At 44.5% G+C, this 21,974-nt stretch overlaps 2 protein-coding genes and 1 non-coding gene across 3 annotated transcripts; all 3 read left to right on the forward strand.

Moving 5' to 3' along the window:
* The first annotated feature begins 1,859 nt into the window (after positions 1–1,859).
* dnaja2a (DnaJ heat shock protein family (Hsp40) member A2a) lies at positions 1,860–9,232 on the forward strand. The gene is made up of 9 exons (XM_086107640.1): positions 1,860–2,027; positions 2,935–2,994; positions 3,263–3,492; positions 5,047–5,127; positions 5,210–5,343; positions 5,546–5,742; positions 7,423–7,567; positions 7,672–7,799; positions 8,479–9,232. Exons 1-9 carry the CDS (start codon positions 1,950–1,952, stop codon positions 8,665–8,667), a joined length of 1,242 nt encoding a protein of 413 aa, XP_085963766.1. The 5' UTR covers positions 1,860–1,949; the 3' UTR covers positions 8,668–9,232.
* Positions 9,233–9,982: 750 nt separating this feature from the next.
* Positions 9,983–10,056, forward strand: trnat-agu (transfer RNA threonine (anticodon AGU)). The gene has a single exon. It is a non-coding gene; the product is annotated as a tRNA-Thr (tRNA).
* A 585-nt stretch (positions 10,057–10,641) lies between these two features.
* Positions 10,642–20,971, forward strand: lrp3 (low density lipoprotein receptor-related protein 3). The gene is made up of 7 exons (XM_086107959.1): positions 10,642–10,831; positions 11,482–11,620; positions 11,686–11,909; positions 13,277–13,893; positions 14,798–15,006; positions 15,079–15,478; positions 17,321–20,971. Exons 1-7 carry the CDS (start codon positions 10,768–10,770, stop codon positions 18,014–18,016), a joined length of 2,349 nt encoding a protein of 782 aa, XP_085964085.1. The 5' UTR covers positions 10,642–10,767; the 3' UTR covers positions 18,017–20,971.
* Positions 20,972–21,974: the final 1,003 nt, after the last annotated feature.

Genomic DNA, 21,974 nt, shown 5'->3' on the forward strand with positions numbered 1-21,974 from the left:
TACCGAGGAGTCATTCTTTCCATAGAGCAATTCCAATTGGGAATTGGAAAATACACAAGTGAGTCATTGTTTTGACAACACCAAAAAAATAAATCTTACTTCCGATCAAAATGTGAAATGAAAAACAGGCCAGACACACACACACACAACCGCATTAGTCAGGCTGCTGCTCGCTGACAAATTTGCACTCTGCCTTCCCTTCGCCGCCTGCCATGATGCATTTGTCCTCTGCGAGGCTTCAGGCGCCTCGCTTAAACATGTCACCTTCACAAACCCGTTAGTCTTTGCTCAGATGTGCTGCCTTTCTTGTTGTGACGCACATGCAGCCCGAAATAGAACTCCACTGTCCTCCCTGCCTGGACGTGAAAGATCATCACAGGCGACTTGTCGGCTCTTGGGTGGTATCATGTCAATATCAGGTTTTATTTAAATATGAAGCTGTTATTTTCTTGTGTGGATGGCAACAGGTGGATAATGCACAGGTTGAGTCAACCTTTTGCCAACCTGGGTAAGCGCATTTCACTCAGTCTATCTGTCACTATATGTCAAAACATAATAAAATGGTCATTATGAAAGTCCTGATTTCAATTTTTTTATGGTCTAACTAAATGACAAAATTTTCAAAATGTACAGATAAGCCATTTATTTTGAAGCATAACATTGGAGAGGAGTTCACATCGACGTGGGCCCTGTCAGCTTCATGAAGCAAGTCAAGATGGTACCGGATTCCTTGCCACGTTCGCTGTTGCATAACCTCATCGGTGGCGCTAGTGTCATCAAATGCTTCGATTTGCTGTATCATTGTTTGATACACAATGTCTTTGACAAAACATATATAGGCTGGAGCATAACAGTATGTTTTATTGACCCAAAGGGAAACGTATCTTCCCGTCAGTTTGGACCTAGACAAGACCAGGAGAGTTGATAGATTAAAACAGACACACAAACTGATAAACTGGTTATACTTTAGCTGTTTGGAGCATTTGTGCAAATGTTGTAATGGTTGTACTCCATAAGTGGTCTTGTAATCTCGCGCCAGAGGGAAGTACCTCAAAGCAGTGGTGAAGAGGATTTCCTGCCCAGACAAATATGACTTTGGTCTTTATGAAGACTTGCTTTTTACTTCTCGCTGGTGTCAAGACTTTTTTGTGTATATACCAGTCCAGTAGTGTCCAAACTTTGGTCCGTAGGCCATTTGCAGCCCGCAATCCGTTTTATAGTAACCCACAGCAAATACAATAACAACTTTTGACACAGCCCGCAACTTTGTTGGGTGTGGGTGTTGAAAAGTGGAGGAATTGCAACACCCACATCCGCCATGGGCCCAACACACCTGCTAACTGCCATGACGGCGGGGGACACCCTGAAACGGTTGCCAGCCAATCGCAGGGCACACAGAGACGAACAACCATCCGCGCCCACATTCACACCTAGGGACAATTTAGAGCATCCAATCAGCCTGCCATGCATGTTTTTGGAATGTGGGAGGAAACCGGAGTACCCGGAGAAAACCCACGCAGGCCCGGGGAGAACTTGCAAACTCCACACAGGGAGGCCGGAGCTGGAATTGAACCCGGTACCTCTGCACTGTGAAGTCGACGTGCTAACCACTGGACTACCGGGCCGCCATGAAAGTTAAATCATGAAATAAAATAAAATAAAGCAATTAAACTGCAAGACATAATTTCTTGATTGGTTTGAGCCCTTGCATCCTTAGATTTTTCTGTGTGCAGCCCTCAGAATAAAAATTTGGAAAACCCCTGTATACACACGCTTGTGTGTTGTAACTGTAATTTGAGTCATTATACTCAAGAGGGCGAAAGCGGCCACCTAGCGCTGTTAACCCCACCGGAAGTGGAAGCGCGGAAAGCCAAACGAAACATTTTCCACCCGGCGCGTCTCTTTGTCCGTCCACCTCCGCGCTGAGAGAAACATCCGCAGCGACAACCATGGCCAATGTTGCCGACACCAAGCTCTATGACATCCTCGGCGTGTCGCCGTCCGCCTCCGAAAACGAACTGAAAAAGGTAAAGAGCGCAGGGGGGAGGGCGGCCTTGCTATAAAGCCGGTGATACGGCACCCGACGCCCCGGCTGCCTTTGACGAGCCGGGACGCTTGGAAAAAAATTGTAAGCAGGAAGTACGTCTTTAGCATGGTGTGCTAAGGTTAGCTCGTCATCATGCTAACCGGCCTGGATGCTCGTGTGTGTGTGTGTGTGAGATGATGCGGATGGAAACGCGATCGGGTTGGCCTTCCAAACGTTTACTCTAATAACTATTTAAACACTAAGCATTAACTTTTACCTGACATTTATTTCAAGTATGTGTGAGTCATTGAGCGATTGACCTCCCCTGTAGCAACCGTACAGGTGTTAGTCATGAGAGCCTGTCAAGAGCTTTGACATGGCTTTATTGATTCAAAGTCATATTCTCGATAAAGACAAATTATCGAGTTTGGAAAATGGTACGAATAAATTCAATTAAACGCCTCCCCCCTACCGTCACGGGAGTTTAGACCACTAAATGCCAATTCGGTTGTAAATGAGCTATTTCAAGGCTCATATGTCCTCCAAAATGTAACAGCTTTTACGTCGTAAGAGTATTGTGCTCACTGGAATGATTGGCAGGAACATTAGTTTGTGTATATCATATCTGGCGTCTACGTAAGTCGTTGTCTCTAACGCTAGCCTACGATGCTAATATAGCCGTTTTCTCAATTACACAACGTTTCGTACACATGTCGAGCCGCCATTTTATACGAAAAGCCAAGTGTGGGTAAACTAACGAGATCGACCCCTTTTTGTTTTTAACCTCGTTTTATGTAAATCCGCAATTCTAATCATTCGCTCCAGTCATGAGCAGATAACGTGACGTAAGTGAGGGTGAAGCACACGTGTTGCATGAGTGATAATGATTGACGTGCTATCTTCCTCAGGCATACAGGAAGCTGGCCAAAGAGTACCATCCGGACAAGAACCCCAACGCTGGCGACAAGGTAAAAGACGGTACACGTCGGAGATTAGCATATGGATGTTTTCAGGGTCCCGTAAAAGGTTTAGTTACCCCCTGATAAATACCTTATATAGTCCTTCAATGCCATAGGATGTTATATGTTGTTCATTTTCGAGAAAAACGGATTAATGGAGTTTTAAAGCGTTTCAATGGCTAGCAGGGGTCCCCAGACCGTAGTTTGCCAACCTCGGTTTTTGATGTGCCGTTGGCTTGTTGACTTCTTTCTCAAACATCTCCTGTTACTGCTTCAGTTCAAGGAAATCAGCTTCGCCTATGAGGTGCTGACCAACCCCGAGAAGAAGGAGCTTTACGACCGTTATGGCGAGCAGGGCCTGCGGGAGGGCGGCGGCGGCGGCCCCGGCATGGATGACATTTTCTCACACATCTTTGGCGGCGGCCTCTTCGGCTTCATGGGCGGCCAGAGCGGACGCTCGCGCAATGGCGGTCGGCGGAGAGGCGAGGACATGGTGCACCCGCTTAAGTATGCCCTTAAAAGCTGGCGAAATGGAAGCCTTAATTATTGTGCTATATTTGTATCATGACACAGATCGTAATGAGCGCATGGATACGTTCACATTTGCCCCAGGGTGGATTTAGGTATTTTGTTAGCACCTTTCACACTGCTGAGTAGTGTCTTAAGTTTCTTGCTGGACTGTGTAAAAGGTGATAATGGAAATCTAGAACCAGGGTTTACATTTGGCTCAGTAAAAAAAAAAAAAACAGATCAGCGCTAGATGTTGTTTGCAAATGAAATAACAAAAAAAAACACATTTTAAACAATTATATGATTAGTAGGGCGGGGGGCTATATTGGCTGCATTTTGATAGTTGTAACATCAAAATGCAACGGCGTCGGCTTCGGACAATTCGACATTCATTCGCTTGCTGGGAGGGATTGTCTTGTCCAGGATATCCTCAAAGACCGTCTTCATCCTCCCTCCACCTCTGTGTACCCTCTGCTCGTCTCAGCACGATGGGGTGCAGAGCTTTCAGGCGCTCTGCCCCCAAACTCTGGAACTCACTCCCACCCAACATCCGAAATATTGATTCTCTTCCCACATTCAAATCACATCTCAAAATGCATACTCAATTTAAATTCATCTCTCCTTTTATTATTTATAATTTTATCTGTGGTTTTATTGTTCTTGTTTTGATTGTAGGGTGTCCTTGAGTGTTTTGAAAGGCGCTTAGAAATGAAATTTATTATTATTATTATTATCTTTAACTGAGTTTCTCCTCGTGGCAGCTACGTGGGTGCAAATCCACAGTTTTATGTTTCTTGAAACGACATCTGGAAGACACCCGAGTGGGAGCATGTCAATACTGAAAGACAAACGGAACTGAAGTGTTTGACACACAGACTAGCATTAGCTTCTGGGAACCGGTGCAAACAGTCATTATGCTGTACATACATTCAGGCGTTTGCTGATATTAGCTTCTTGCGGTTTGTGCGTGAGCAGAAATATCACTGCATTAAAAATACAGGTATAGCTCAAACGTCCTTATAAATATTTTTTTCTATTGAACACCATCTTTTATTTTTTTTAAACAAAATATTTGTTACATTAAGGCACGTGTACCATGTTGAGTTAAAATAAATGATTTCTAAAGGGACACACCAGACTTTATGCAACGCATCCAAAAAGTCTTCACTACACTTGACTTTTTCCCATATTTTATGTTACTGCCTTATTCCAAAATAGATGGAATTATTTGGCTTTTCAAAATTCTACACACCCCGCTGGACATACAGTATATTTAAAAAAAAACATTTTTATTTATAAACTTGCGAGAGTATGAAGGGGTCTTGTGTGCTGATTCTATGCTAGCCAACAGAAGAGGGGATCAGGATGAGCAGTGACTAATTTGCATGAGACACGACACCCCCTTAGAAGTCTCCTAATTTGTGGTTAAAATGGCGGATGTGTCATGCTCAAAATTTCCTTGCGACAAGAAAAAAAAAACGAACGTTCTGTGACCGTGAACCAACTGACGTGAATGCGTGTTCTTGCTAAACTGTTGCGTTTCCCTTGCAGAGTATCACTGGAGGACCTTTACAACGGCAAGACGACAAAACTACAACTTAGCAAAAATGTACTCTGCAGCACATGTAACGGGTGCGTTTCATTCGCCCCTCCATCGTCTCCCCGCGCGATGTTGAGAACGGTCCATCTGATGGGTTGCGGTGCTGCGTTGCAGACAGGGCGGCAAGACGGGTGCGGTACAGAAGTGCGCCGCCTGCCGAGGGCGTGGCATGCGCATCGTGATCAGACAGCTGGCACCGGGCATGTTGCAACAGATGCAGTCCGTGTGCACGGACTGCAATGGAGAAGGTGCGTTTTATTTCTTCTCTCTACTTTGGATGAATAGCACCGAATAGTGGCCTCCAACTAAGAATCAAGAGCCCCTCCACTGCTAATGAATGTTTTTAACTCATTCACTCCCAAAGACGTTTTTAAACGTCTTTTCAGACTTGGTCCAGAATTGGCTGGTACTGAATGAGTTAACTGATTCCCGGCGATTCCACCCTCTCAGGCGAGGTGATCAGCGAGAAGGACCGCTGTAAAAAGTGCGAAGGCAAGAAGGTGGTGAAGGAGGTGAAGATCCTGGAGGTGCACGTGGACAAGGGCATGAAGCACAGCCAGAAGATCACCTTTGGCGGTGAGGCGGATCAGGCGCCGGGGGTGGAGCCGGGCGACATCGTCCTGGTGCTGCAGGAGAAAGAGCACGAGGTGGGTGCACATCTTGGTCAGTTTTCCATCCTTTATTCATAGCAGCGAACCTGTTTTTTTGTTTTGTTGTTGTTGTAATCATTGTGATTTGCATTGTAAAATGCATCACTCGGCGGCCATTAGGGCAAAGTCTCAAGAAACCGGATATTTTGCTCTCAAGAAGCTGACATTTTGAGCAGTTGCAAAGTTTTGAATTTGAAAAGATATCTAACCGATTCATTGAGGGTCAGAAATAATGTGCGATGAATTTGTCAATTGGTTGCTTGATAATTCATCAATGTCAGTAAATTCAAAGTGAGGTCCTACATCAACACCCAGAAACGCAGCCGGCTTCTCTGGGTGTGAGTTCGTCTCAGGACAAGTCCACAGTTAAAATCGTTTTGGGACATTTTGGACGTCGTGTCCTCCTGGCAACAGAGGAAAAACTGTTATGGACACAAAGTTCAAAAAGCAGCATCTGCAATGCTATGCGGCTGTGTTAGTACCAATGGCGTGGGGGACGTTTACATTTCTGTGAGGGCACCATTCATGCTGAAAGATCCGTTCAGGTTTTGGAGAAACACGCTGCCAACCAAGCAATGCTAACTTGAGCAAGACGATGCCAACCCACATTCTGCATCCGTTAAAACGGCTTCATAATCAAGTGCGGGTGCTGGACTGGCCTGCCTGCAGCGCACACCTGGCTCCCATTATATATGTGCGTGGCGCATAATATCCCCCCGAATTGTCAAAAAGTTGGGCCAGGCTAATTGAACTTCTTACATTTAGTACTCCAAACGAACAGTAGGGGCGTTGAAAAAAATGTGAGCGAGAGAGAGAATCGAAAGATTTTCTCCAGTAGAAGACGTTGAAGAATGGAGCATATATGTGCCTTCCATCAGAAGCTTGTAGTGACATTTTGTTTCACCTCGTCACTTTTGTCCCCTCGAACGAGACAAAAGCTGCTCGACGAGAACAGCAGGCTGAGCGAGAGGCAGCTTCCATGTCGCGTACGTTAGGTTAGTAACGCGATCATAGTTTGCTTTCAAGCTTAGCTTGTAGCAGACGTGTGCACATTGCAGAATGATGTCTTTGATCCACTGGTGAAAAGGACACTTTGAATCGCTCCTCTTTCATCTATAACTGCTTCAGACAACAAAGTGAATGCAGGAAAGTGGTTAAGAATGCACGATTGTCTGTGTCTCGTGTTGTTTTTTATTATTTTGTCATTTTTTTTGTTAACTTTTCTTTTGATGGCGGCGCGGACACCCGCAGCGGCTCCTCTTGTTTTGTGATGTGAGGGAAGAAATTTCATCTGTGCTCTGTTTCACATACAGTACATTTGACAATAAAGTTTAATCCAATCCAATAGTTTGTCTTCTTTATACGAGTAGGAAAAAATGTATATCATTTCTCTTCAAAACACTGTCATGAATGAAGATGATTCGATTTGATGGGATTCAACCGCTGTTAAGTGCAGCGTTGAAGCTACTCTATGAGATGGATGGGTTCACACTTTGACCAGAAAGCCGATGAAATCAACGAGACAATGCAAACAATGTGAAATTGCTTTCTTGACCGACTTTAGCGTGTTTCAAAAAGTTGGAACAACTTAAAAGTGCTCCTTTCATCCTTCCATTTTTCTGGACATCCCTTCACTGGCTGTTTCATCGTTGTTCTTGTTTGTTTCTCCGAGTGCAGACATTCCGTCGAGATGGCAACGACCTGTTCATGAACCACAAGATCGGCCTGGTGGAGGCGCTGTGCGGCTTCCAGTTCATGCTGAAACATTTAGACGGCCGACAGATCGTGGTCAAGCATCCCGCCGGCAAAGTCATCGAGCCGGGTAGCCCCCCCCCCCCCCCCCCCCCCGCTCCTTTGCGTCAAAGTTGTCCGGCGGCGTCAAGGAAGTTGAGCTTCACCGTCGCACTGTTTGTCGTTTGTTTTTAGGCTCGGTGAGGGTGGTGCGAGGGGAGGGCATGCCGCAGTACCGTAACCCCTTTGAGAAGGGAGACCTGTACGTCAAGTTCGACGTGCAGTTCCCTGCCAGCAACTGGATCAGCCCTGAGAAACTAGCGGTACCGCTCTTTTATTCATTTATTGATAAAAACAAATGTAAAACGTTTAGATATTTTCTTTTTATTCCAATTTAAATCATTTGAAATCCCTTCCGTTACTTAAGTTCCTTTTATTGCCTGTTTTAAAAATAGTGTTTCTTATTTTTTGAATTGTATTTATTTTTAAAAGGTTTGCTATGTTGCATCTGTACCTTTTTAGAACAATTTTTCTTCAAAAGTTGAAGGGTTTTTTTTCACATCTAAAGTTAAAAAAAAGTTTACTTCGGCTCCCTTTTTTTTAATGTGAAGTTATTTTAAATGGAAATGAAAATTTTCTTCCTGTATTAGAAATTTTATAAAACATGAGTCAGCACCAAATTTTAATCGCGGTTGGCCTTTTGTCCCTAAATGCATTTTTGATGCTGATATTTAAAAAATAGATTTTTTTTTCCTTGCCGTGAAGTTTGACCAATAAAAGCTTTCGAAATATGGATTTTACCATGAGTTGTAATTTATAGTCATGAGGTTTCAGGGGGGAAAAAAAATCCAGGTTGCTAAGCCTAACTCATTATTATTGTATGATTATTATTTTTTTCAATCTTTTAATTCAATTTTCTCAATCTTGCCAAGAAATGACATTGGTTGTTTCATGTGTCATTGTGAACACTCAAACACGCAAACGTGTCACGTTGTCTTCCAGGAGCTGGAGGACATGCTTCCGTCGCGGTCGGAGGCGCCGCTCATCACGGGCGACACGGAGGAGGTGGACCTTCAGGACTACGATGTGAGCCAGGGCTCGTCGACAGGCGGTCGTCGGGAGGTCTACAACGACAGCTCTGACGAAGATGGCGGCCACCACGGCCCGGGGGTCCAGTGCGCCCACCAGTAGCCCGGAGGCTGCGACAAGGCGGGCGGCAAAAAAAAAAAAAGACTTTGTTCTTTATTTAAAAAAGAAAAAGGTGGCTGCAGACATCCCGCTGTTACCTCCTCCAGGGCACAGAATGTCTCATGTTTGAATGTTTCTTTTGTTTTGTTTTTCATAGAATTTACAGTAATTTAACAAATGGACACAATCACACAAGACGTTTTCTCAAAAGATGTTTCAGATTTTTTTTTCTTTTTTTAACAGCTTTGTTTCTTTTGGTAGCTTTTTACTTGTTTTTCTCCCTCCACCTCATCCTCCTGTTCCTGTTCTTGATATTTTTAATCCCAGATTGTGTATATCAACTGGTTGTCGCCTGTATTCAAAAGCGGTGTGTGATTTAAAAAACTTATATTGCGCGAAATATCACACAAACAGAAACAAGATAGCCTGCATTTATGCTGAGACCATGTGCATGAAAAAAAAGAACAAAAAAAACAAAACAAAACTCTTTTGGTTCCGGCACTTGTTACCGCAGTCACGTGAAGACACTTCAAAAATGTTTAAGTTGAATAAATTGTTGAAGAATCAAGTTATCGCCTCATTCTTATTAAGCGTGCAACAAATAAATTATTCATCAGTACTTTAGTCATTTTTCAGTTTTTTTTTTTTTTTTTAGTTAAATGCATATACCGGTAAATTAGAACCGAATGTTCTGGTAAGCGCAGCCAATTGTCTACCCAAGGTGGATTATTTTACACGTTCTAAAAGTATGGTTGCTTTCCCCCTAAGAGTTACTTTTGAAAATGAAAGTTTTGGGGTTGAGATGAAGTTTGAATTTTTAGTTTGATAGTGGGGTTTTTTTCCGTAGTTGTTTGTAGTATTTTTATTCACAAAAATAGCTCAATTTTTCTGTACTTGTTTTTTTTTTTAATGGGTTTAGTTTTTGTGTTGACAAAGTGTTTTTAGTATTGCATAGTTTTGTTTTAAAAGATTTGGAATTTGAAACTACACAAAAAAGGTCAACACAATCTATGTAGCTGTTTTGCAGCATTATTGCGAAAGTCTTTGTTGGCCCTTGTGAGACATTTCCAACCTAAGAAAGAGTTCCAAATAAATGGAACTACAAATTAAAACGATTTTTTACTAATAGAACATTTGATGATAGGGTGGCTTTGCAATTTTTAAATGTAATATATTTTGACTTATGAGAAAAATGCAGCTATTAAAAACATTTAACTTTGATTCATTTTTAATTGGGGTGTTATTAAAGAAAAGTAAGCGGGTGCAATTGATAGATAATAGAAGAATATGGTTGGATATTTTCCTTTCCCATCCACCTGGCGCCGTGGCTTAGTTGGTTAAAGCGCCTGTCTAGTAAACAGGAGATCCTGGGTTCGAATCCCAGCGGTGCCTTTTTCTTTCTATTTTTTAAATTGGGTTTTGTTTGTTTTATGACTGCATAATTTATCAGACGTCATGTTCCAACTGACGCCCGCAAGAAACGTACGTCTTCTGGTACTACTACTACTGATATAGACAAAATATTATTAAAACCTTAAGCGGACGGATTTCAATTCTGAAGGAAACATTGTCCTTTTTCAAGGAACGTCCGTCGTCAATGTACATTATGTAATCTGGGTTGCTGTCATTATATTTCAGATGTTGGCACACTTCGAACAATTATAAACCCCTTTTTTGGTTTGATTGCGGAATACCTAGCATAAAAAGCCACATAATTTTAGCGGAAACCAAAAGATGGCGTTTTCAAAATAAGAGCACCAAATCAGAATATTGGTACTAGATAATCGAATGATTCCCTTCTGGGACTCCATCAGCACTCATTATTAATAGTTACTTGATTAATCAGTATGATTGGACAAAGTGGCTTCAATCCCTTCCACCTTCTCAACAAAGTAAGATTTAATTTGAAGCCAAAATTCGGATGCTTTCTTTGTTGCAGTTAGAGTCACCCTGGGTCTGTAGTCTTGCTAAAGGACACACAATGCCTTTTTAAAACCACTTCATATCTTGGCTTCGCTCGGCTGAAAATCGATGGAAGTCACGCCGCGGGGAGTGTGGCGGTCGTTGCCGAGATAGGAAGCCCAAACTCGGCTAATAGGAGTGATGGGGGCGACGTTGCGGCTCGGGATGCTGATGCTGGTGCTCTGCAACGCTGTGCTGCGTTCAGGTGAGACATTGATCCGTGCAATGCAATAATGAATGGCAAATATGAAGATACATGTGATATAATCATTCATAAGCATTAATTGCAATGCCTTTTGTGGTGGGTCTTTTATCTAGCCTTGGCAGATATTCGCCAAAAACTGAAGTGGGCTTTTGTTTTGGTGACGTCATCACACACGCGTACCCACACTGGTATCGATTTGCGGTGGGTAACTGATCAGTCAGCGTGTGGAAACACGGGTTGGCCTTTCACCGCGGGTATGCAGCTGCAGCATATATCAGCATTACATCACTGCAGAGTCGAGGCACTCACACGTTCGCACGGTGTTTTTGTGGTGCCGTCACCGGCACTTTGTTGGATGTATCCTGTTACAAATGATGTGTCGGTACAGACCATATCTGTGTTATTGAGCCTAATAAGTACGTATTTATTTACAACTAGAAATTTGGGGAAATGGCAACATCATTTATTTGGGTAAAACGTGGGTAAAACGAGTGGGATCGCATAGACCATATTTTTGTTGAGAACATTTTTTACTTAACTTCCCTTTCGGTATAGAAATTATATATTTAAAGTAATATCAAGGTTTAAAAAAAATCAAGATTTTTGAACATTTATCTTGTGTTTGCGCTTTTGTGTGTGCGTGCATGCAGCAGGTTGCGGTGATCAGGTGGAGATCCACATGGAGCGGAGGGGCGTGATCTTCAGCCCCTCCTGGCCTTTAAACTACCCCGCCGGACTCAACTGCAGCTGGAACATCCAGGCGGGCCACGGGGAGATCATTACCATGAGGTAATGCATGAACACGCGCACTCGCAGAAACACACTTTCATGCCACTAAACGTCCTGCGCTTCAGTTTTCGGGTGTTCGACGTTGGCGAGACGGGGAGCTGCGAGTCCGGCGATTGGCTGCTTATGACGTCTTCCGGGTGGGGCAGCGGAGCTCCGCACTCGCAGCGTCTGTGCGGCTCCGCACGGCCGCCGCCCTTCATCACTAGCAGGGGGGGCGCTTGGCTTTACTTCCATTCCAAAGTCAACAGCTCGGGACAAGCTCAAGGCTTCCACATGTCCTACATCAAAGGTGAATTGATCATATTTCGGAATACATACATGTCAATCATACAATACACGGCGGTGCCTTGAGGTCAGAGTGACCCGACGAATAAGGTTTTCTTTTAAATACGGGGCGTCATTCAACAGGAACTGATGTCTTCACACAAGCATGTGTCGAAGTGTTATTATGAATCCCACTTGAGTTTTAGTGAGGACATGCCCCCCTGCAATCTGATTGTCTGCTGCATCTAGGCGGGGAAATTGTGACAATGACTGGGAGAACTTGAATGGGAGAATACATCTTTTTTTTTCTTTGGAGTGGGTGGATTCTGTCAAAAAATAAGCCTAAAATGATTATTGGAAAATACAGTGGTTAGCACAGGGGTCGGCAACCCAAAATGTTGAAAGAGCCATATAGGACAAAAAACAAAACAAAAAACAAATATGTCTGGAGCCGCCAAAAAAATAAAAACCTTCTATAAAACTTACAATGAAGGAAACACATGCTTTATGTATGAAGGAGACTGGACTGTCTCAGAATTGTTTATGTTATTCATTCCTTTGTTGTGTGTTCACGCCCCCATAGAATTTATTTTGTGATTTCCTCGCATGATGTTTTGTTTTGGTGCATTCTTTTCGGTTTTCTTAGTGTCAGTGAAGTGATCATGAATTTCCGTTTTTTGGAGGCCGTCTTTGAACGCCTCTCGAGTTGAACGAGAAGAGAGAAGGCACGGAGTCGGACGTAGACGTGTCTGTGTTTGTCGAGACTGTTAAAAGCATAAATAAAGTGGACGTTTTAAAAAAAAAAACACACACACCACAGCTCTCCTTTTTCGGAGCTGCAACATGTATCCATATCTATTTGAGCTATATTAGCCTACTATCAAAATCTTTCTCCATTTTCAGAATTCTTTTATAAAGCTCCGGGGAGCCACTAGATGTCGCTAAAGAGCCGCATGCGGCTCTGGAGCCGCTTGTTGCCGACCTCCGGGTTAGCGGATCCGCCTCACATTGCACAGGTTCAGGGATCGATCCCAGGCCTCTGCCGTCCTATGTGGAGTTTGCATGTTCTCCTCGTGCCTGTGTGGGTTTTCTCTGGGTACTCTGGTTTCCTTCCACGTTCCAAAATCATGCAGGGCATGATTGTGAGCGCAAATGGTTGTCGGTCTTTGTGTGCCCTGCAATTGGCTGGCGACCAGTTCAGGGTATCCCCCGCCTACTCCTTGAAGACAATCGAGATAGGCTCCAGCACGCCCGCGACCCTCGTGAGGATAAGCAGATTAGAAAATGGATGGATGGAAAATATCTGGCTAAATGTGGAGAACAAATATTGTCAATATTTGTGGAATGAATTTGCTTGGAATTTTGAATGTATTCTTTCTGTACGGTGCGTAGGTCACTTCGGTCAGAGCAGCTGTCAGCCGGATGAGTTTCTGTGCGGTAACGGCAAATGCGTGCCGCACTCTTGGAAGTGTAACGATCAAGACGAGTGTGGCGACGCCACCGATGAGCGGGGCTGCTTGCCACCACCCAGCGCCGCCCCTCCGGGCCCATGCCCCCGCGGGACCCTCTCCTGCGCCGCGGGGCGGTCCACCCGCTGCCTGGCCACCGCTCTGCGCTGTGACCGCTTCCGGGACTGCCCGGACGGCAGCGACGAGCTCGGCTGCCCAGACACATCCTGCGGGAAACGTCTGGGCCACTTCTACGGCTCCTTCGCGTCACCCGATTTCTTCCACCCCGCTCCGGGGGCGGCGGTCGAGCTGCGGTGCTCGTGGGTGGTGGACACGCGGGACCCCAAACCCATCCTCCTGCGGTTGGACCTGCGGCTTGGGCCCGGGGACGCGCTGCACGTTTACGACGGCGCCGTCCACCGGGCCGAAAACCTCCTGCAGGTGCTGTCCTACCACAACAACCGTCGGCCCACCTTGCTGGAGTCCAGCCGGGGACAGATGAGCGTCCTCTACACGGCAAAACCGCAAAGTCCTGGACACGGGTTCAATGCCACCTACCAGGTAACAACCGTTTGGTGGGTTGTAATATTGGCTTAAAAAAAATGGGAGGAAATAATGTCTGGAAAAAAAGGATGAGCGTGGGCAAAAATAATTTTGGGGAACAAATCTGCCTAAAGAAAACAGTTTTTAATTATTGGGTAAACATATGCTGTGAAAATGTTTTGGGGGAAAAAAATCACCAAAATAATAGGGGACAAATACAACAAAACTATTTTATTTTGGGGTTTAGAAGAAAGGTTTGTCTCAAAAATATGTATAGCCTCCCGAAAAAAATGTTTTTTTGTTTTTTTTGTTTGTTTGTACATAAATTGGGGGTAAAATATGAATATGCCTCAAAAAGCACTTTGGGGGGGAGGGAAACACCCATCCTAAAATACTTTTTATTTTTTTATCCCATTACTGAAAAAAAAATATGGGTCAAAACATTATTACAGTGAAAAATATCCTTTGAAAAAGTTTTTTTTTTTTGGGTGGCGGTACGATATTTTAAAATAATGTTTTATTGAAAAACAAAACAAGGCAGACATTTTTTGTGTTATCCCACGATCTGATGGACTAATCTCAATTTTGGACCCCCCCCCCCCCTCCCTTCTTTCCATATTTGTTGCTTTCACACATAAAATTTCAAAATAAAAACTGCTTTTCATAGAAGACTGAAGTTAGCCGACTCACCAGAATAACAGCAGACTCAAATTATTCAACGCACTGACTTGAGTTAGCAGACCAAACAGAAAACCACCACACCACAGACTCAAATGATTTAATTTACCGGTAACCAGTTCACCGACTCAAGCTAACGAACTCAGCTCAATCAGATATTTCCATCTCCATGTCTCAAGGAAACCACATTTCGTTGTAATTCGAGCATTCCAGTAATCCCCGGACTTGTTCTTTGGTCCTGCAGGTGAAAGGCTACTGCTTCCCGGGCGAGCGCCCTTGCGGCAACGAGCAGGGTTGCTACTCAGAACGCCAGCGCTGCGATGGATACTGGCACTGCCCGTCCGGTCGGGATGAGTCATCTTGCCCGGCGTGTCCCGAGGGCGAGTTCCCATGCGGCGGGGACACAGCGGGCCCCTGCTACCCGCGGTCAGAACGCTGCAACAACCAAAAGAGGTAGTCTACTCGTGATACCTTCTGTGTGTGCGTCTTGTAAATTGTTACTTTCCCACTACTGCAATCGCGAAGGTGCCCGGACGGTTCCGACGAGAACAACTGCTACGACTGCCAGCCGGGCAACTTCCACTGCGGCGACAACCTTTGCATTTTCGAGACGTGGCGCTGCGACGGCCAGGAGGACTGTCCGGACGGAAGCGACGAGCGTGACTGCCCCACGGCGGTGCCGCGCAAAGTGATCACGGCGGCGCTGATCGGCAGCCTGGTGTGCGGCCTCCTGTTGGTGGTGGCCCTCGGCTGCGCCCTCAAGCTGCACGCCCTGCGCGGCCGCGACTACAGAGCCTTCGAGACGCAGATGTCGCGCATGGAAGCCGAGTTTGTACGGAGGGAGGCGCCGCCGTCCTACGGGCAGCTCATAGCGCAGGGACTCATTCCACCTGTGGAGGACTTCCCCGCCTACAACCCCACACAGGTAACTCCCACGCACACAAGCGCGAGGGACTCGGTTGATTCTGTTCTCTTATTCGGTCGGGATTGAAGACACGCCGCAGAATGCCATGATTCCCTTGAATTGGTGGAACTGAGTCGAATTGGCAGATTCTTCGAGAACACAGTGGCCTTGGATGCTTTGCTTGTAGCGGTTCACTGACTCCAGTTAACGGACTTACTGTAAACACAACAAACTCAGTTGATTCATTGTAATTGGGCGACTGACTAAAGTTGGCTGTCTTACCAGAAATGGAGAACACTCAGTTGAAGCGTTTGGATGACGATGTCGATTTGCAAATTTGCCAGATGCACGACAGCACTGGTGTCAAACTCAAGGCCCGGGGGCCAGATCTGGCCCGCCATATCATTTTGTGTGGCCCGCGAGAGCGAATCCAGCATGTCAACTTTTCCATGATGCTCGCTCAAGTCTGAACCAAAATTTCAAAGTGTCATATGTAATCCATCATAACATAGAGATATTGCAAGCATTATCTTGTTACGTACTTATTACATTCATGCAAGCAATGGCTGAACAAACCATTATTCTTGACTTCTGATTTCAAAACTGGTTATCCACCAATTTGTTGTGCACTGGATATGTAATATGTGGAGGTGATTAAACATTTATATGGTTTTACAAAACGAACAGTCATAATGGCCCTCTCAGGGAAACCGTAGCGACAATGTGGCCCGCGACAAAAATGAGTTTGACACCCCTGCACCACAGGCTTCGATATTAAGTTGTGTGGTTTCACTGACTCGAATCGGCAGGCTCACCGCAAACACCGCAGACCTCGAGTCAGCCGAAGCAAACTCACTGACAAACTGAGCTAACTTGAGCACAGTTGACTCAAATGATTAGGGTCTAGCATTTCACTTGTCACTCACTGTTAGCCGTTGTTGGGGGAAGAGTGGCCTCCTCTTCCCCGCGTGTTCGTTGAATTTCGGACGAGGAGAATGTTGGTAAACCAAATAAAGGCTGGAGGCGATGAACAGTTCCTTCGAAGGGTTTACTTTATCTTTCTGCCGTTTACGAATCGATTCGGGCTCCTGAGGGGTCCAGATTTGAATCAGGAAGCGTCAAAGAAACACATTCATGAGATTATATAGAGACAATATGATAATGAGAGGCGGGGAGGTACGCCTCTCATGCAAATCCCCGAAACAAAGAAAGTAACATGTCATCTGACCCGGTGTGGCTGGAAGAAGTTGGGAGCGGTGAGGTGAGACCAGACCACCACTACCCACCATTTGGTGTGATGGCAGGAACACAGATACTTGAGATAACAGTTCCACTTTTGATGTTAAACATGTCTTGTGGAGGGGGGCCCTAAAGTGGTGGGGGTCGAGGGGCACTAAAGGTGATTGTAAAAACAGTGAGCAGGAAATACCTTCAACAGCATTCTACATTATTTCTTTCAAGTGTCTGAACAAACACAACTAACAGAGAGGAATAACACTTTAACCATCAAACCTAACTAAGAAGAAAGGAATAATACAAGAGTATTCCAATTCTAGGAGATGATGGTTACAAGGACGCCAAGCTACGCTGTGGGCATGGGAAGGTTATACAGCATGACTAAATATGAGCAGAATACCGACTACACCGTCAACAACACTGACCTCAATACAATGAACTGAGTTTACCAACGCTGCAGAAGCTCACTTCAAGTTCTCAGAAATTAGTTAAAAACTTCTGCTTAAATCAATAAAATCTCTTGATTATTTGGAGTTCTGTCATTGACGTAAATCGTCATTGGCTGTGGTGAGGCACATGGAAATCTTCTCATTAAGATTCTGGTTGGTTCTCCTTCCTCCCTTTCAGGCCTCCGTGCTGCAGAACCTTCGCTTAGCCATGAGTCGACAACTCAGGCGTCACACAAGCCGCCGCTCTTCCACTTCCTCGTCGTCATCGCGGCGTCGCTTCGGGCACCTTTGCCGTCGCCTGTTCCGTCGTGGAGCCCGCCCCAGAGGCCACGTCCCGCTTCTGGACCCACCAGCCGGCACCCACGTCAACCTCGGGCTACACTGCTATCGAACAGCGGGGGGTGACGTGGACGCTCAGCCTTCCCAGGGCCACTCGGAGGGCGCCGACCCACTGGAAGACGCGTCTGAGAGCCCCGCTTCTCCTTTATCCTACCAATCAGGTGACAGCCCAGAGGGGGCGGCGCTTTCTCCGGACGCGCCCGGTCCAAGTGATGCGTCTGCACCGCCCCTTCTTGCTGGTCCCTCCCACCCTCGATCCTCTAGAAAACTGATTCTGGATCTGGCGCTTAACATGAAGGGGGTCTCGCTAAGACGCTACTCCCCACTCGGGCCTCTCTCGCCAGCCAATTCCCTTGCGACTGCTGCCCTACCGCACCCCCTGGGGAGCGTGCCACCATCGTCATCATCATCATCGGAATGCGATAGTGGCAGTGGGGCGGCGGAGATGAGATACAAAGAAAAGCGGAAGAGGAGGAGGAGAAGGAAGAGGAGGGAGGGCAGCGACCCTTTGAGTCGGCAAATGACACCTTGCTGACAAGCGACACCTGCTAAACCGCCTGGCAACAAGTGTCCTTGAGGCCCACGACCCCTTATGTCGATTCTAACTAATTGCAAACACCCAGGAGATAATAGGGAAAAAAAATCAAACAATTACAGTAGACGAAATGCTCACAAGTTGAGATGCCATGACTACCTTGTGCCAATATGCTTTGCTTGCAAGCCATAAATGGACAGTTTATTTCCCGCTCGCTTGCTAAGATATTGTTTTATATTTGGGAAAGTGGACTTTCTTTTTTAACTTTCAGAAAGACGATCGTTCTATTTGTGATTCCGAACGACTTTCGACTCAAGTCGAAAAAAATGGACCGTGCCATTTTGGACTAGTGAAAAACCAATGATGCTAAAAAACAAAAACTAAACAAAAACAAAAATCAGTGGAGATGTATGAGATTTGTATGTTTGTTTGTGAGCTAGCAGGCTACTTCCTGGTTCTACCATTTGCATTCTGGAACAGGGGGCACTGTTATGTCGTGACTCAAATGTCAAAAAGAGACCAACCGTAGTGCGTCATATTTTTGTTTGTACATTTGTTAGTTAGGTAGGTAGGGTGGTCCTACTTCCTGTTTTGGATTAGACAATTATGGAGCGGGTGGGCAGCCAGTTTTGTCAAGATTCAAAAACGTTGATCTGCGTATGTTCATTTGTATGTTAACTTTTGGGAGTTAACATACAAATTCCTGATACATGAATTCACACAACAAACTGGATTCTACTATTTTTGAATGGATGCAAAGTAGTAGAGTTAATTTGGTCTAAACCGCCATGAGTTTGGAAGTAGCCCGCTATCTTGCTAGCAAACAAACACAACCGACTTTACAATTTTTCGATGTTTAAGACAATGGAACTGTCACTCCACTCAAAATTACAAATGCTAGAGTGACATTTTTCTAATCATCCACGAACGAGATATTAGCCTGCTTTTGCTAGCAAACGTACAAAATAAAGTACGTCCAGCAATAATACACATACTGGACACTTTCTTGTAAATAGGAAAGACAACAAAGAAGCACTGTGTTTTTCAAAAAAAGTAGTAAGCAGATTGATTTCTTCTTTCTGTTGATTTTACTACTTTTGTTTGCGGAATGTCTCTTTCGACATTTCAGCCACGATAGAGCTGCCACCTCCGTTCAAGAGTTGGCGACAAATGGCTGAGTCCTATTCCTCTCATCATCCATGATCCAGCAGTTTGCCTACTTAGTAAGAAACCATTTTTAAATGTACTGTAAGTGTGCTGTGTGTTTTTGACAAGTATACAGTACATTTAAGTATCTTAAATTGGCGTTAGCGCCGCTGCATTTTACGCACTGTGCCACCGTTAGGGATGCCTGCCATGTGCCATGATTTCTTACGCCTTGTCTCTATTTTAAGCTCTTTGCTGAGAAAAGCCATTTATTCAAAATACCTGACAACGAGTTTAGGTCCATGTACTAAGATGCTCTTTGTCCTCACTAGTGGGACAATACAGCGTGAGAGTAAAAAAACTGAAGCTGGAAGCATTAGTGGAACGACTGTTGAGCTATGTACTTAAATTTGGCTATAGATATTATTCATCATCAAATCCATGTCAAATTGATGCCACGTAACCATTGGGTAACGTTCTCATCAAATTAAAGTAGATTTTATTCATTTAGGGAACAATTACTCCATTACTTTGAGTAAAATTTACTCCGAAGATTTTACTCTCAGGCGGCACGGTGGTCGACTGTTTAGCACATCCACCTCACAGTGCAGAGGTGCAGGGTCCGTGAGGAGTTTGCATGTTCTCTCTGTGCCTGTGTGGGTTTTCTCCCACATTCCCAAAACACGCATTGAAGGTTAATTGAACACACTATATTGTCCCGAGGTGTGGTTGTGAGTGTGAATGGCTGTTTGTATTGATTGGCCACCAGGTCAGGGTGTACCCCACCTACTGATGATGACAGCTTGGATAGGAATCTGCATGCCCGCAACCATCAGGAGGATCAGCGGTTCAGATAATGGATGGATGAATTGATGAATGGATATTTTACTGTCTTCACTCTGGTCCCAAAATTTGTCTTTTTCAGAGTATAATATTCCTTGATTAGAGTAAAATGCATTTCACGAAATTTATTGTGGCGCCTTGTCCATTAGAAAAAAAAGTGATTTGCCTCCATTTTGTGACAGCTATTGTGAGTTACAAACTTTTTGGAGTTACTCGCTAATCCCCGTTGTTTGCGGCAGACCTTGGGCTTTGTCCCCCGTGAATAGTGGGGGGTAACTGTATCCTAAAGTTGTCCAACTCGTGAGCACAAAGGGCTTTCTAGGACATGGACATGATTAAACTGGTTAGAAAGGATAGCGAATTAATGCTCAAATGGCTTTCCATACTTTTTTATGTTTGCCTTGCTCATAGAGTAGTTTAGTGATCCCAAAAATGCCTTAAATGCTTCTTTTCCATGCTATTATCGCCGTAAAAGCAGGTAGGAGAGATGTAATCTCTCCACTCAGGGGGATGTATGCTTGCTATGTAAAGAGGCTGTAAATAAGTTATGCTGCATTCACCAAAACTGGTAATTATCTTACGTTTTTTAATGTCGATGAGACAAACATCGCAACACACGTACAAAAAATATAGATATTGTCTCCTGGTAAATGGTGGGAGAAATTATGTGCTCCAAAGGGGACTTAACTCATTCTGGGATGATGTTTTGAATTTCAAAAGCACTTTTCCCAACAGGTTTTTTTTGATTTTTATGGATGCAGCACAAACTAATTCTTGAGCAGCCTTTAGCAAGCAGGTAAATGAACACTGGGATGTGTAGGAAGAGAATGTAACATGTATATATTTCTATATTTGAGCTGAAAGAGTAAACCTACAATGATTTTTCTCATGGGCTTGTTGGATTGTTATAAAAAGAAAACAATATTCGTTATTGTTGATTTGTTCCTGTGCCTGCGGCCAATAAAGTTTGAGCATTTTACACCTAAACTATGTTTTTACAGAATATTTTGAAAAATATTTTGGTATTAAGATATCCTTTATTTGTCCCACACTGGACAAACGAGGTTGTCAGGTTGCACGTCGTGCCCGTTGAAAAGAAAACACCTGCTTTTACCTGCTTATCTGAACTGGGTTGCCAAATCGCTCTGCTTTTGTCCTAATACACAGCAGATTTGCCCCTTGGTGTAGCGGCTGCTGAAAAAAAAAATAATACCTTAGATTAAATGTAACAACCAGTGGCGGACCCTCAGGGCCAGCAAGGCCTTCTCTGCTGGCCTAAACATTCATACAATAACATAAATTTAATTCATGTTATTTTATTTTCATAAATATGCAAACAAAATTATTCTCTGTATTCTTTATGTCATATTATTTCCACTTAGTCGAGTGGCTTTCAATGTTATTTAAAATAACATTAAAAACTCGATAAATAACTTATTTATTATGGTAGAGTTTTTAACCAATCATATTTCAGCTAGCTTGTGTTGCCAGGTAAATTAAACTTGCTCGGAGCCTTCAGATTAAACAGAGCAGCCCCCTCCCTGTGCGCTGTAAATGACGGGCATAGTCAGGTTGCAATAGCCAATCAGATCACGAGTCTACGCACCGGGGCCAGCTAGAATGCCTTACATCGAGACTGGACGGTGCGCGTTCGGTGATTGGATTCGCACCTGCTAGAGGGAGCTATCACTGCATTTTAACCCAAAACCGCCGATGAAGAAGACGTTGATGTGGTTGCAGAACTACTTTCCACACAATTTTCAAGATGGACCTTCCACGAAAAGCTGGATATTGTGCGAATAGGTCGCCCAACTCCTGCGCTAGCTACCCTGTCCCAGCAAGGAAAAGGGTTTGTCCGTCATTTTCAGACGAGCAATTATAAACAGTACCCGTGGCTCACAGCCTCTGAGAAACGCTGCAAATTGCACTGCTGGGAATGCCTATTGCTTGCAACGGACCGATTTGGTGT

The sequence above is a fragment of the Hippocampus guttulatus genome, chromosome 3 (assembly GCF_054856545.1).
Source record: "Hippocampus guttulatus isolate MCC_2025c chromosome 3, RoL_Hgut_1.0, whole genome shotgun sequence".
NCBI classification, from domain to species: domain Eukaryota; kingdom Metazoa; phylum Chordata; class Actinopteri; order Syngnathiformes; family Syngnathidae; genus Hippocampus; species Hippocampus guttulatus.